The 16,527-nt window shown below is 42.0% G+C and overlaps 1 protein-coding gene across 19 annotated transcripts in view; it reads left to right on the top strand.

The window, feature by feature from the left end:
* The window catches only part of FOXP1 (forkhead box P1), a 579,941-nt gene extending 564,489 nt beyond the window's left edge, over positions 1–15,452 (top strand). For 12 of the 19 annotated variants that reach the window (XM_032359520.1, XM_032359540.1, XM_032359557.1 and 9 more), the window contains 3 exons: positions 452–521; positions 4,940–5,109; positions 10,583–15,452. In XM_032359520.1, coding sequence (XP_032215411.1) covers positions 452–521; positions 4,940–5,109; positions 10,583–10,727 — 385 coding nt within the window. In that variant the 3' untranslated portion in view covers positions 10,728–15,452. The remainder of the gene's footprint in view (positions 1–451; positions 522–4,939; positions 5,110–10,582) is intronic. The other 7 variants (XM_032359607.1, XM_032359621.1, XM_032359600.1 and 4 more) reach the window with 2 other exon arrangements.
* The last annotated feature ends 1,075 nt before the right edge of the window (positions 15,453–16,527 follow it).

Raw genomic sequence — 16,527 nt, 5'->3', positions numbered from 1 at the left:
ATGGAGACGATTCTCTAGCTAACTCCCAGGAATCCCTGTTACCAGCTCACCCCTAGCCACCGCCCCCCAACCCCCACCAGAGATTCTGCCTTCCTATTGGACTCATGGCAGCTACTAAAAATTTGCAGAGAGGTCAAGATTTTATGAAGGGGGAAAAAAATGCAGCAGTGGAGGGAGTGCCCAGGGCTGGTCTAACTGAAGCCCGGATTTTATACCCAGTTTCCTTGAAGAGCAAAGTCCTACCCCAGGGGTGTTCGCACAGACCAGCCCCGTAAAGCCAGGGGCTGTGTAGAAAACCTAAATTTCCTTTGGTTTTGTTAACGGGGGTGGGGGGAGGGGCGGGTGGATTTCTGATTGGGAAGGGATACCAGCAAGCTTTAAGATAAAACTTAGCTCAGAACTCGGGGGCTGATGGCGTTTAACTTTGAGTTTTTATCTTTCTCTTACGCAGTAACCCTTCCCTTATTAAAAACATGCAGACCAGCCACGCCTATTGCACGCCCCTCAATGCAGCTTTACAGGTAAGATTAATGGTCGTCCCGAACATGCAGCGGAGGCACATGTCTCCCCCACTCATTTCAAAATATATTAGCCTCGCTCTAATTAGATATTAAATTTTAATTCCGTTAAACTTTTTTCTTAAGTGCACAAAGCATCGTACTCCCTGGAGGCAAACACATCGGGCTGCTTCAGCATTAGCGGGATGCTTAGCATTTTGAATATTGTGGCAAAAAAATTAAAAGTTCACTTATTAATATTTATCAGCAGTATCATAATTTCCATCCTCTTATTTCAGAATTTCACTTGAGGCAAAAATACCACAAGTGTAATTACTCTAGCACAGCTATTAATGTGCTGGATGATAGGCCACTGTATCACATGACCTTCTATTGTTCACGGGTTTAAAGAGAAAGCAGGGCTTTTTACTTCTTCTAAAGTCTGTTTTAGCATCTTCAGTCCAGTGCTGGGGAGTTGGGGGGAGGGTAAGGTGGAGCTAGGAGAGATCCAGGTTTGGTTCCCTTGGTAAAAGTAAACTGTTTTTGTTTAAACCAGAGAGGTGTTGAAGAACACTCTTTAGGTTTCCAGCAGATTGCTCAAGATTGCATAAGAAGCGTACAGAATGTTTGTTTCCCACTGACGAACCAAGCACTCGTTACATAACCAGCATTACAAGGGGATGAAGACACTGGTTCTGAGCAGGAGGGAGTTTGCCACCCAGATGCAAGTTCCCCAGGCAGCCGAGCCTTTCAGTTGTCCCATCTCTCAGTGGTCCAGTTTGCGTTTGCCCCTGCCTAGAATGATCTAGAAGACAGGCCAAGAGAATTTTGCTACCTTGAAAAAGACATACTCTGTACATAGATGGGGCGTATGTACTCCAAGGCCATCCTGGACCTTCACAGCAGGAGTTCCTGCTGGGGGCTCTATCGCCCATACTTAGTCCAACGCCTTGTGCCCCTCGAAAGGGCACTAACACGCAAACAGAAACATTGACACAGAAACAAGGTCGTCTTAAAAAGGCTCCTGAAGGGGTCAGGGAAGAGAATGACAAATAGTTAAGAGACTTGACATTATGGGAACAGAGTGTGTGAAGAGGGGGGAGATCCGGATGGGCACGGGGCTCTCACTACTCCTAGAACAGATATTTATCAAGCACCTGCCCTGCACCCTGCACAGTCAGTTCCCCAGCTCCGCGCAGCCTCATGGCTCCCAACAATAGATGATACACCTTTAACACGGTTTCCATGCTGAGGCATACGCACGAAACTTAGCTTTTCAGTAATTATATTTATTTATTTTTAGCTGGTACCAACTTTAATAGGAGGAACTACTTTCTGAGTTTCTGTTAATTACTTGTAGTTTACACAGTAACTTTAGAAAAGCAAATGAGAGTACGCTTAGATGCTGCCACTGTAAATACCATTCATTAGTAACTTATTTTCCCTGGAGTCTTGTGAAGTGTGAATTTAAAGCTGCTCTATCTGGAAGAGTATTAAGATTACAAGCACATTTTACATTCATGAGGCGGAAAGGCAAGAAAAAAAGCAGTGATCCTTTGGATTCTCTTAACTATGTGACTAATTTAAATTAGTATGCCTTATCATGACAAAACTGTTCGTGCTTCTTCTCGAAAACATTTGTTTCTGGCATCCTCCCTCCCCTTTCTCCTTTTCAGGGGGAGCCCAAAACGATCCCGTAGCTTTCCAAGAACACTTTATGTGCGTAATGAGGTGAGGTGAATAAACCGATACAAATTCATGACGGGAGACATGGATCTTCTTCCTCTTGTCGAGGAGTTTGGATCCACGGGCAGTAGACAGTCTCATGTAACTTTCTGCTGTGCAAATTAAATCAGGATTCTACCAGCAGGCTTTCCTTCCCATTATTGCCCATTTCCATTTCTCAAGACAAGTAAAAATAATAGTGGAACAACATCTTAAAAAGATTACTAGAGCAACATAATGCATGATATACAATATATAAAATAGGACAGCAGAATCCACTACAGAAATAAAACATTGGACGTGAGACAGATTGCATTATGCTCTGAAAAAGTGAAGTAACTAAGGGTAACCATAAAGCTTCTTATTTATAGACTGCCTTTCCCCCGAGGATCTTAGCATGGTTCATGTTCCATTATGGAACTTACGGACTTCTGTACCATTACTGAGGCACCTCAGTTTTAGGTTTCGGTTTTTGTTTTTTAAGGTTTTTTTTGTTGTGCCCAAAAAAAAAAAAAAAAAAAAAAAAGTGCCAGTTTGAGAGGAAACCACACACTGTACACAGGACCATTTATATAATTAAGTCCGTTATAAACATCATACCCCACCTGCTCCTCTGTAGACATCAACTACACAAAAGAACGACTTTGTTACTGTTTCTAGCATTGGGTGGGTTGCTTTGATCCCTCACGCAGCAAAAAGGCTCTTCAGCCTGGCAGACACTGTCCTTCCACTTGGTCATTTTCTTAAAGGGACAAGGCTGGTTCTCTCCATTGATATCTTTCTGATCTCACCACCGAGGGATCAGTAGAAGTGCTTGCCTTTTGGAGGACTTTCACCACTGTGGCTGTGGGGCCTCAGCCCATGTTTTAATGACCTTCACCTAGAACGCTTGGAGAGCCAAGGAGAACATGTCATCTTAAGAAGGCTGCTCTGTCTGTAAGGGTGACCATGTTATACCAAAGAACACCTTCTAACAAACACTTCAGTTTTGTCGTTACCCCTCCATTTTTGACTAGAGAAGCTGCTAAAAAAAAAAAAAAATTACCAGGCTGTAAAGATAGCCCCACTTAGGCCACGTTCTGACTGTGTCATGGTGAAATGTTGAGCATTAGAGCAGAACTTTCATGACTGGGAGAGATATGACCACTGAGTTGTCTCAAATGAAGGCTGTTAAGATGCTTATCCAGCTGCAGTTTGGGGGGGAGAGATTAAAAAATAATCTGGCAACCGTTCTTGCTTTTTGCTCTGCCAAAAAAAAGGAAAATGCTTTATTGCAATTATAAGAGATCTGTTGAAAAAAGTACTTGATGCAAATTATTTAACAAACTGTAGGAGAGCGAGGGAATGTTCAGATTTGCTGTTCGTCAAAATGAGTTCACCACATTTGGAAATAAAAACAGGATTTTTTTTTCCCCACTTTTTAAAAAGCAGGCAGTTATGTAAATCCAGAAGTGGAGGGAAGGGAAAGCTGTGGACTTGCATGGAGCCTGGCTTTGAAATAGTCCATTGGCCAATGGTGTGTTAAGTGAAGACCCATCACGGGGGCTTGTATCTAACAAGGCATCCCTGGCTTTGGAATCTGTACAAAGAGCGAGGCTGCAGCTCTCATAATGGGCACGTTCCCTGCAGCCCAGCTTTACACAGTTCTGTCTTCACTGTTGGCTCTTCCTCTCTAGAGCCAGAATTTCTAGAATACTTTGGACTCTTGTGTGACTGGCCAATTGAAGTCACCATGCCAGATTGTCTTGTAACTGTACTTTCTCCTCATTAGGATGGAAAACCAGGCATACTGTAGTCTGCAGGAGGACAGTTTTGATAAACCTTGATCTAACTACACTGCCAGTTTTTAAAAGTCTGTCCTCTTTAACATGAAAAGTTTCTGGGTTATAATCACTACCCAAATGAAATTAGTTCAGGGTTGTATTTAACAACTGTCTGCATTCGAGACTGGGTGGTCATTTTATTCAAACCCAGGAGGAGGGGAAGCCAACAGTATCCGACCACTGACTTCAGGATTTCCTATTTTTTCCATTTCTATACTTTGGGGCTGACAGTCATATAGATTGACAGTTATTTTTTTCCATCAGTCCTAAAATTCCAGGTTGACCGGTCTGAGCCTGAAAGATTGAGATAACTGTGGGGTAACACCACACAGACTACACTAAACAGATTCAGAAATCATTAAAACCGAAATGAAGGAGAGAGATAAAAATGGACTCCAATTCTATAATCTCTTCCTTTTCTGTAGGATATAAGAGGTAAATGTTTATGGAAGTTCTCATAAGTTTGAGCTCTGAGGCCAGAATAATTGGATCAAATCTTTAATATCCAATACTGGAGTCATCAAAGTGGATAAAGAAATGAAAATGCCATTATATTTCCCTGTGATCTGGAAATATTCAGTCCATCTTGAAAGAAGGCATCAGACAGAAAGCTCATTTTCGATAGCCCTGTCTGAACCACGTGACTCTACCCAGCAGTGCTAAATTGAGTCCTCCCTCCCCACCACCCCTTTGGTCCCAGCTAGCTCTTGGAAACCAAGCGTGGGACATGGGTCACAAGTCTGCCTTTGAAAGCAAACTCCTCTCCCTATTAGCAACTTCTATTGGCCAGCCCTACTATGAACCTAAACGGAAGATCGTTGACTACACCCGTCATGAACGGCTTCGCTGTCTGTGCTTACTCTGTGTCCTCATCTATTTTCTCTTGGTTGCTAGCAGGCTTCGATGGCTGAGAATAGTATACCTCTATACACTACCGCTTCCATGGGAAATCCCACTCTGGGCAACTTAGCCAGCGCAATACGGGAAGAGCTGAACGGGGCAATGGAACATACCAACAGCAACGAGAGCGACAGCAGTCCAGGCAGATCCCCTCTGCAAGCCGTGTGAGTACTGTCCACCCAGAAGGTCTCCGCGTTCAGGTCCCGGGCTCCCGGTTCGATGTGCACACAAGCCCTTCTCAAGCTGCTTTGGATCCCTTTTCTGTAATTTCTGCTTTCCTAGAACCTGGGTGAAAGTTGGTGCTTCTGGAAGTGTTTAGCTCGGTTAGCACATAAAAGGACCATTTACTAACGTTCCCATAAAAGCAGTCGGCTTCATGCGGCCCTACAAGTGCACACAGCAATAAAACGGGTGACTCATTTGCTTTTTTTTTTTCTTTTTTTTTTCCCTCTGCTGGGCATCTCAGGCCATTATTGAAGCCACATTACCTTTTCCGCCTGAAATCGGTATGCGTCTCTGTCAGTTTGTTCGACTTGCAGGCACGGCGAACCTAGCAGGGGGAAAAGAACACTTGTTTATTCGGTTGTCTGATAGTCTGAAGCACAAACACAGCGCTGAAGTGTTCTGCCCAGGCATTCATGATGGCACAAATGAAAGGCGGCGTGATTTATAGATTGCTCTTAAAATATCAAAAGGAAAATTAATAGGAGCATTATAGCAGCAGACGGCAGTATAATGAGCACCATATAAGTGAATGAAGTGAGGGCGATGGTTGTCCCTGCTGAATGTGAATGGCAGGAGGACAGGGCCAACCACAGGAGAGGCCGTGACACCCCCTCCGCCATGGGGAGTGGGTGCGTGACGGCGGAAGAGCCGTGACTGGGACAGCTCCTTCCCTGCCAGGGAAAGTTTAAAAGAGAAAAGAAGCCACATTCTCCCAAATGATCGGATTTGTGGGGGATGCTCTAGAGGGACGGTCTCTCCCTTCGAGTAAGTGTCAGCTCCACCGTTGCCCACTTGAAACGAAGAAACCAATCCAATGTTCGTAACACTGGCAGCTCCTACCACAGGCCACCTGTCTACACGCTCCTTCTGATTTACCTGGCCAGCACCTTATTTAAGTGATAGAAATGGAAACCGTGACCTGTGGCCACGAGGACCAGAATGACTAGGCATCGAAGGACGAGGAAAAGAAAATTGCTGTCGGCTAGGATAATGGGTGGCACTGGAAGGAGTCTGAAATGTGGTTACTTAGCATTTGAATTTCATGCCCAAAGTGTTCTGAAAAGGATCTTAAAAGATGGAAATAATCATTTTTAATTTATGTGAACAGTCTCTTAGCATTTACTACACAGCATTTTAAGAATGTGTTTCTCTTTGACACTGATACCGCTGTATATCATCTTTTCCAAAGCAGTCTGGTGTTTCTGACTTGACTGTAGTCACCCTCGTGTTCATTTTTAAATCTCTGTCATGACAGGCATGTTTACTCAGATATTAAGGACGTTCAGAGCAAACATAAATTGGTATATATAAGCTACTTCCAGAAACGCTCATTAAAGCAAGTCTTTCTTGAAGTTAACGAATGGAAGAGAGACTATTTCTCGTCCTCTTTATGAACTCCAAGGGTTAGCTGATGTATGTTCCTACTATTTATTGCAAAACACTAAATAGTGTGCAAAACACTAAACACTCTTTTCCTGAAAAGAGAAAGATACTTGGATTAAAAACCTCAGGCAAGAGTTAAGAATGATGCTGATTTTGCTGTACAGGATAAAGCCACTACAAAGTTAATTTGTTTAACAACTTCAGATTAACCCCAGTCTTACCAGAAAGCAGGTTTCACAAGCAGTCAGCATAAATGTTAACGAAAGGAAGGTTTCGGCTATGTTTTGTTTGGGTTGGTTTTGGTTGTGTTAAGGAAACCCTCCGTAAAGATGTCAGAATGCACACTGTTGTTCAGATCTCCTTGCTTTACACTGTTTGCTAAATATAATTATATGTCAACAGCAGAGTCCCTGTGCCTGCTCTCAGTGTCACAGACTGTTACTCTTTTTGACCCCGTATTTCCATTAAGTGAATTCTGTAATGACATAGTTTTCCTTCTTGTGCAATATGCATTACCCTGCTATGATGCAAATTGTTTCTTAACTGTTCTAGTCTATTGGAATAAATCAAGCCGTAAACTTTATGGCACGGCTTAAAGGACCTTGTTAGTACGGCAGCCCAGCTACTATCTAACGTTGAAACAGAGCTGCTCATTCTTACCCTTTCCTGTGCCGCTCCGACACTACCACATTTTGTTTCTCTTCAGAAACCCTAGAAAGTAGCCACATAATTATGGCTTTAGGGCATTAGACTTTTATCCTGATAGGAGCTAACGGAGCTAGAAAGCAAAATACTACACGCTGTGCACACACCCTCCGAACACAATGCCTTTAAACACCAGTCAGCTCTAGTTAAAAACTCTCGTGTTCCCAGAGTGGCTAGACAAAGGAATTACTCAGATGTAAGGAGGGAGATGTGTGGTTCTGCACAGTTATTCATTGAGAACCATTTCGGTGGGGGGGGGGGCGCAGGGGGCGACGTGCAAGGTGGCGCGTTGTGGGGTTCTGATTTCCAGGAGACACACGAATGTATGTGAAACATCGCATCTTAAATAGTTTGCATCTTACCTGAAATGTATCTTGCGTGGAAATCCATTCTCTTTTATCCTCTGAAGCACCGCAGGCCTGTGTGACTGTATTTGCCACACTCAGGGGGGATCTGCTGGTATCAAGAAATGTCGTGAAGCTGGGTTTCATTTCTCTGGAGTTTTAAGAAGCCTTAATGCCTAACTCGGTTGTGTTGTCAGGTTGTCACACAGATCTCGTCAGTTAGCATTGGTTGGGGACCCACTCTGCATTAGGCACTGGGGTGAGCCAGCATGCGTGATAGGGTCCTAACCTAGGTCTTGGGGATGGTAAGTAATCTTACTCAACGTTAGCTGCAACTTCGCAGGGAAAACAAAATCTTCTCTACCGTGAGCATCGTATCTGGTTTGTTTTTGTTTGCGCCTACCAAGGCACTGCCTTGCCAGAGTGGAAAAATCATAAAGCAAGAACTTCATTAAGAATGTTCCATTACTGTTCCATCCCCCACCCACCTCAGCCCCGCCACCGCCTATGATAGTCTTATATCATCCTAGGTCATCAAATGCAGGTTTATAAACCTGAAAAGATGAATAATTCTGATTGTTTAAAGAAGTGAAAGTAGGAAAATGTTGATCAGGGAAACCACATTTGAGCTTCAGTACAGGGCTAAGTAGCACATAGGTACATTTCTAGCCAGATGTGATCAGCGGAGACGGGTTGGGGATAATTTATGAGGTAGCACTGCTCAATAGTGAAAATATGAAATTCAGACAGAAGGAAATGTTCACCACTGTCAGTAATCCAGGAAGAACAATTTAAGGTAACCGGAGCTTACCTTTATACCTGCTAAGCAACAAAGTATTTTTTAAAAAATAACGCTTGGGGCTGGGGAAGTTGAGTCTAAATTGATATTACCCCTTTGGAAATTAATACTATAATAAATCTTAAGAGCCATAAAGATGTTTTTAGCCTTTGCTCCCAGAATTTCATTCTTAGAAATTTATCCTGAGGAGGTAAATCAACAGAAATTGGAAGATTAATGGATAAAAGTGGTTGCTGTATTATTCAAAGAGCCAAAGAAGGGGGAAAAAAGACAATCACAAAATGCCCAGCATTAAGGGACTGATGCAGCCATGGAAGGCATCTTGTATACCTATAAGAATTACAGCTGCAAAAGCTGACAAAATAATCAGATTTGTTATATACACGATATTTAAAAATATGATGCCACCCAGGAGAGGATAGGCAAACACCAAAAACCTACCTTAATTTATGTTTATGGGTGATTTTTTTTTTTAAGGTGTAGTCATCAGAACACTTAATTCTTCCCCCAAAAATATAGGGATCTTACCAGGGCTGGCTCCAGAGGCACAGTGTAAGAAGTTTGCACACTCTGTCATTTCCATATTAAAATCCTGACCAATTTTTGAACCACATCTTCGCATTTCACTGGGGCTCTGCAAAGTACGCAGCCAGTCCTGGGTCTGGTCCCTGTAGAAACACAGAGAAGTAGGGCCATAAAAAAGCTGAAAAAGGACGGAGCACAACCAGGAAAATGCAATGGACTACAACTTTGAGACATTTCATTTTGCAACTAGTTTTTAGGAAGATGGGCACCATTTTTGAAAAGCTGTTTATCCTGACATCTACCCCCAGACACTCTGTATGCTGCGCTAATTTTAGAGTCAGTTGGTTTTCTGAAGGTTCACATCGTCAAGGGCAGTCCAGAGCACTCCTGTTTGTTTTTAAATGGTTCAAGTGGCCTTTGGGGTTTGCATACATCAATTATTTAGGAAATCATCCATCCCAGTAGCACCTCTTATTACTAATACTTGATAATGTCAATTAAAAAATCCCTTCTGCAGCCGGTCCCAGCGATGGGACCATTTTAACTTGAATGGTTCTTTTCCATATCAAAAGGCTTGCCACAGAAAGTAATTTGTATTTGCAAAGGATCGGTTGTAAATATGATTTACGAACAACATTTCCCAATTGTTATCGGAGTGGTTTCGTGGGATCCCCCGCAGTCCCCTTCGGGTGAACCCTACGCTGGGCCATAATGAGAAAGTTGGCAGATCCCGTCACAGGCTGCGGCGTCCTGGTGGCCGCTACCAGCCGGCCCTCTTGTTTTGCCTTGTTTACAGCTGACAGCGTTATTATTCTGATCGGGGCTCTGCTTTCTTATCATATTGTTGTGTTGGGCGAGCCTTTTCCTCTCCGTTTGTGTTTCCTGGCAGGGCTTTTCTTGCCTTATTGACAGTTTGTAAAAATATGCATTAATTTGGAGTTTCAAGCATGTATCATGGTGTCTCTTTGCTGTGTTTGCTTGAAGTTGATTAATGATAGAACCTCGCTTGGGGTCGGTCTCTGGAGAGTTCTTTCACAGGTTCTGCATGTTAACTAGCAAAGCAGAACACACAGCAAGCCATGATTAGCCCAGCCTCCCGCGCTCAGTGGTCCCCACAAACCACCATTGTGTTACAGATTCTTATTTCGAGTAATGATTTGAAGACTCGGATTCCTCTCCACAGGATGCCACTGCGGGGCCTGTTATCTGGTACTCAAAGTGTGGTCCTCCTCAGACCAGCGGCATTGCCTGGGAGCTTGCTAGAGAGGCAGAGTCTCGGGCCCCACCCAGACCTGCGGGGTCCCATGCGGCTCTTTATTTAACCAGAGCCCAGGGTGACTTGAGTGCTCAGGGTGGTGTAAGCACACCCACCGCGGAAGAGAGGCTGCTTCTGGCCAGAGATCATTCTAGAGCAGCACTGCCCAAAGGAACCTTCTGCCATGATGCAAATGTGTCATCTCTGGGCTGCCCCAGTGCAAAGGAGAAACTCCCATTTTAAATTATGGGAGTTTTTAGTTTTCACTTAAGGATCCACACGTAGCTAGTGCCTGTCCTGGGGCACAGTACAGTCCTTGAGTGTGGCTTCTGTTGCCCAAAGCCCCCAACTTAGCGTGGTTGGAAGGGGCTTCCGAGTGAACCTGTTTTTGTTTCTTCCAGGCATCCCGTGCATGTCAAAGAAGAACCCCTCGATCCAGAGGAAGCTGAAGGACCTCTGTCCTTAGTGACAACAGCCAACCACAGTCCAGATTTTGACCACGACAGAGATTACGAAGACGAACCAGTAAATGAGGACATGGAGTGAACGTCTCTGGGCGGGGGCCAACCCCAAGAACGAAGATTGGGAAACAAAACAAAACAAAACAAAAAAACAAAACACGTCAAAAGTTAGCAGTGAAATTGTTCTCCATTTGTTGTACAGTCTGGAGGATTTTCACTACATTTTGACAACGCTGAAACGTGTTAACTCTTAGTGCCATCAAGAATCCCATTTGGGAGTATTTTTGATTTTTCTACTTTTTGTTGAAAAAAGGAATTTGTACTCTGTGCATTGGATGGACTTGTTTGGTACTTGGGATTTTCCTCTCTTAACAGTCAACATCAGTGTTGTAAATTTGCTAAACTGATTCACTTTTAGCAGCAGACTTTGAACTGCAGTCCTGCCAACGTTGGACACTGAGGACACCCAACTGAGCATGTGCACCTAAGCTGCAGACCAAGCCTCTGCCCAGAATTTAAGGATTCCAATGGACGACCTATTTGCACAGTACTGCATGTTGATTATCACTGCCTTTACTCCTTTTTTTTTTTTTTGGTTCGTTTTTGTTCTCGTTTTGCTTCCAGTTGGGATGGGGAAGGCCTTTGTGTGTGTATTGGGGGGAGGGGGTTAAAAAGTAATTATCCCAAACTTTTTAATGTATTGCTTTTTTTTTTTTTTTTTTTTTTTTTGTTCTACTATACCATTTTAAGTTCTGACCTCAGGCCTCCATTTGGGCCCACGGCCTCCTGGAGGCTTCAAGTTTTCTGTACCTTGTGATGAATGTTAAATAGGTGTTTTTATTATACAAAAGCTGAATGTCATTTCTCGTTCGTAGTTTTCTGTCACTCATTCCAGTTTCCTTCAGACATCACCACGTTTTCTCCAAAGTCAGAAAACATTCCGTTTTGGTCTTTTTCAAAAAAAGGTCCCAAATGCTGCACTCTACACATGAAGGTCCTCTCACACAGACGTGAAGTCCTGCCAGAAAGAGAATGAATGACAGAAAAAAAAAAAAAGGAAGAATAGAGACACCCTAGGAACAATGCAGATTCATTCCACGAAGCAGTATTGGAGGTGGGAAGGGGGTTGTTTGGGATTTGGTTTCGGGTTTTTTTGGGTTTTGGTTTTTGGTATTGTCTTTTTTTTTTTTTTTTTTTTTTGCAGCTACCATTGCAGTTAATAAATGCCACAGCATTTCCCCAGCTCAAGGAAACCCAGGCAGCACTCCCCTACCCCCCACCCCCACCCTGCAGATCTCCTACTAGATGGTGTGGCCATGGAAGGCTCTCCCTCGGGTGACCAGGTTGCCATGGGCCACAGGCTCGCTGAGGCTGAAACCTGCTTGGGTTGCTTTGTTTGCAAAACGGCCAAAAAAGCTGGCTTCCCTGGGCAACTCCACTGAAAGCGGTGGCAGCGCTGAATTTAACCAACAGTCCAGACCTGCTTGGTGGCATTAATCTGTTTGAATGCAAATAAGATTTCAGATTGAATTTGTTATGGAAGTTAATGAGGACTGAGTTCCGCAAATGCGAAAGTGTTCATTTCAAACGTAGAAATTCGGTACTGCGGTTCAGTTTGTTACGCAATATTATCACCCCGAGCCAGCATCCCAAACTAACAGCAGACAACATCGAGGAGTCGGGGGCGCATGGCGCCCCTGGCCATTTGGAGAAACAAACATGGCGCACAGAACATGACAGTCCTCAGTCAGTACAACCTCAGTCCTTAGAACCCCTCAACGCCTCCACTCTGCACCCACTTTCCTGTCACTCGTTTATTTATCTAGGACCGTAGTTTTTGTTTTGTTTTACTTTGAGAGCCTTTCGGAGCTTAATTTATATTCTTTGTACCTTCTTTTTTTTTTTTTCTAAAATTACCAAAGATATTACACAAAGGTAAATTATGTTCTCTGTTTTATGCTTTATCTGATGAAGCCAAATATCCTCTTATTGTTGATCAAAGGAGGCGAAAGAATTTAGAGGCAATTAATGAGTTCTAGGCTATTGCTAACCTGAGAAAGAGAACTGCTCCTTCATCATAGAAAAAATTTAGAAGACCAAGTAGGTAATGGAACCAAAGTTGTTACCTTTTTTTTTTTTTTTTTCTTGTTCTGTACCTCAACAGAGACCAAAACTCATAACAAGAGGTTACGGGGCTGCTGAAAGTATTACAGGAGCAAGGGAAGGAAGGGAGTCCCATCTCAGAAACATGAATGGATGCCACTGCAGATTAGGGAGTAACCAGTAAGGGAGACGGTCAAGACACAATGGAAAGAAAACAGAAAAGCTTCGACAATGCAACTCAATCACATAGTACCATTTCTAGAATACATTTTTTTGTTTGTTTTTCAGAAAGATTGTATGCCACTTTGATTTTAAGGACCATGCTAGGATCACTGCATCACTTTTGCTCTGTCTGGGCATTGATCTTCCGGGGTTCTTTTTGTTTTTGTTTTTGTTTTTTTAATGTTTTCCTTTTTCCTTCTTTTTTTTCTAATTAGGCTTTGGGTCAGCATTTTTCATTTAAAAGAAAGAAAGAAAGAAAGAAAGCAACACTCCCGTCCACTCATAAGCTTGGTACAAAAACTTCTTTGCCAGTTTCTTTTGAAGCTTCACTCTGCTTTCTGTATAAAGGGCAGTCTGTGGTCACTCGAGATTTCTTTTTTTTTTCTTTCTTTTTTTTTTTTTTTTTAAACTTTTCCAGGCAGCTTCATGATGTGCAGGCAGTAGCCAGACAGGGTCATGGGAAGGGGGCCCTGTGCTTCTAAACTGAGTGGTTGCTGGTTAGTTTGGTATTCAAAAGAGGATAAAAATCTGGTAGATTAGTTCATTCTCAGCATGTGTAGCTAGACATGAGTAAAGATAACAGCATGAGAAACTGTTAGTACGCATACCTCAGTTCAAACCTTTAGGGAATGATGAAAATTTAAAAAAAATACATTTCACTCAGTTGCACTTAGTCGTATGTCTTGCATGCTTAGTCTAAAGACTGTAGCAAAAAGAAAAAAAAAAAGAAAAATTAGATTATACATATCTTTGCAGGTATCACAGCCCTGCAGAAGAACCAACTGAAAAAAAAATTCTCAGGCTTTACAGCAAGCAAACTTCACTATGATTTTTACAATTCTGATTCTGTATCCCTTGGGGGGGGGGTGTTCCAGTCGCTTCTTTAGGATGGGGTTTATTACGTTGTACATATATTCCAATGTGTCTGTGTGAATCTTTGTCTTTTTTGGGGGAGGGCGGAGGGCGGTTCTTTTTTTAGATATTGTTCCTAAAAAGGAATAAATGCATACACCTGTTTTGTCAAAACACCTTTGCTTTTTGTGCAACTGCTTTATATTAATGATACTAAAAAAAATAGCTTTGGAAAAAAACTACTGTATGTAATGGGATTGCAGAATATGCTGCACATGTATTTTATTTAGTTATCCTTGCTTTAAGAATATTGGATGACATTTCCTGACATGTGGGAGGGAGAAATTCCCTAACCTTTTTTTTCCCCTTTGGCTTTTAAATTGTAACATAGTTGACAGGTTTTGTTTTGTTTTGTTTTGTTTTTTTCTGTTCTCATTGATCAGAGCATTTTGTACAGATTTGTGTGTGTGTGTGTGTGCGCGCGTGCGCGTGTGTGTTAATCTGTTTTTTGATACATTCCTATCCCTTGTGTTTATTCTACCACTGCCTTCCTGGCTATCTTAAACCAGTTCATACATTTGAAAAGAGAAAAAAAAAATGCTGTTTTAAAAAATGTTTTCTCCTGCTGCAGTAAATATTTTGCATGATGAAATGCCAGGGTCACACTTTCAAAGTTTATCAGTGAAGTAGTGATTAATAATGGGGAGTTGTCAAAGCTATTGAACTTTTTGTATTAAAAAAAAAAAAAAAAAAGGAAAACTTTACAAGGTGCCAAGATGTAAAGACAATTTGTTACTTTTTTTTTCTTTTTTCCAAGAAAAGCGTATTTTAGGGAGAGAGTCCCTTGTATCAGGCAAACGCACTGTCAGGAATGAGAATCCATCCTCCTTGTCTCTAGAGTCTGTCCTTGTAAGAGAGTGACGCTGCCTGCAGTGAACCAGCCGCGAGATGAAGCATCAAGGCTACTGTACGTGCCCAGTGACCACCAGCCTCACCACCTTGGGACGGCTCTGACACTAGTCCCTGCGTTCCGTCAGACCCAGTCAAGAAGACCTGGGATTCTGCACCCACAATCTGATGGATGTAAATCACTAGCTATTTTATCATTATTAAAAAAAAAAAAGTTAAAAAAAATATTTCCTCTCCTTCCACATTCCAGCTGAGCTCTGTTTCCAAGGGTACAAAGAACATGCTCATAAGGATTTTGAATTTTGGGGGGGTACCTGTTGGTTCACGGGATTCCCCTCTTGATATTTTGGATGTTTTTGAATGTCAGTTTCGCTTTTTTATCCTGAGAATGAGACTTAACGATTCTAAAGGCATTTTATGGGCCCAGTTTGGTTCGCACGATCCCTGCTACCCAGAAGCCTCGAGGAAGAGGGTCCAGTCCGGATTGTGCGTACGGTGCTTTGTGGATATGTGCTGCCAGGAACGAGAATTTTTTGTTTCGTTTTGTTTTGATAAGGCATAAAAGAAACTCATTCCTTGACATCAACTGTAATTCCATCATTCCGTGTCTGTGGATACAGACAATAAAAAAAAAAAATGTTGTGTAGTCAGTACTCATTACTGACATGATGGCATTCTCAAATGCAATAAACATGCTGGTTGTTCACACTGGTAGTAAAAAGTCGCGACAGCCTAAGTTTCTTTCCCTCTTCTGACCTGCTGATCTTGTATGTTAGGCATATGCCTTCCGTGTATCACCAGCTGCTTCCAACACAGAATTAAAATCAATCTTAACTAAAAGCTTTCATCATCACAGAGGGCTGAAGCTCTCATCCTCAGGATTTCAAAGTGCTACATCTCCACTTAGGGAGCTGGAAAACACTGAAAAGATAGAGGCTACCTTTTTCTCCCAAGGAAGAACACCCTTATTTCTCTTCATCAAATTTTATACAGAAAAAAAAAAAACAAAATGTTTAATAACTAGCATTAAGAGCAAACTAAAATTTCAGAGGAAAGCAATTTCATGAATAATTCATTAAAATTTCACATCTGCAAGATTAGTCATCCAAATAAAATGCTAATGTCAAAAACAGGCACCGTCTATAATATTCTCATCAAGAAATCTTTTTGCATATAATGATAAATGCTTAGATTAGAACAAATGATTTTATAAAAATATTCTATCAAAAGTATGCTAGATAACCTCATCCAGTATAGAAAACAGTGAAGCTTCACGAACTAAATATTCCAGAAAAACCATCTTGATTTCCAGATTTGTTTCATCGCTTACCTTGATAAAAGGAAAACAAAAACAAAAACCTTGCCATTTGTCTTTAATACTGTTATGCTGCATATATCCTAAGGATTGACGAGTTTGGGCATCATCTTCCAGTAAAAATTAAATTGGTATATTCAAAGCAACACTGGAAGTGTCCAAACCGGGGTAACATAAAAACCGATGCGTCTGTAATTCAGAGTGTAATTCAAGCCAAAAGACGACTTGAAAATGAACCGAGCTGCTGCCATTCGGCCAAACACCAGCTGCCGGTGAGGAGCACGTAAGCGTGCTTTCCCAGCATTGTTTTGAGAAGCCCATCTTAGGAAAAAAAAATTTTTTTAATATAGGTTTTGCTATTAAGTTGCAAAGTAGTGCCCTCTTTTCATTAACAGTTACGCCACAGTCTAGAAGCCCTCTAGTCTGATAATTAATAAAACATTTGAACCCTTAATTCTCATCTAGCTACTAAGAATATAATATT

The sequence above is a fragment of the Mustela erminea genome, chromosome 1, assembly GCF_009829155.1.
Source record: "Mustela erminea isolate mMusErm1 chromosome 1, mMusErm1.Pri, whole genome shotgun sequence".
NCBI lineage: Eukaryota > Metazoa > Chordata > Mammalia > Carnivora > Mustelidae > Mustela > Mustela erminea.
This window is presented reverse-complemented; position numbering and strand designations above follow the sequence as displayed.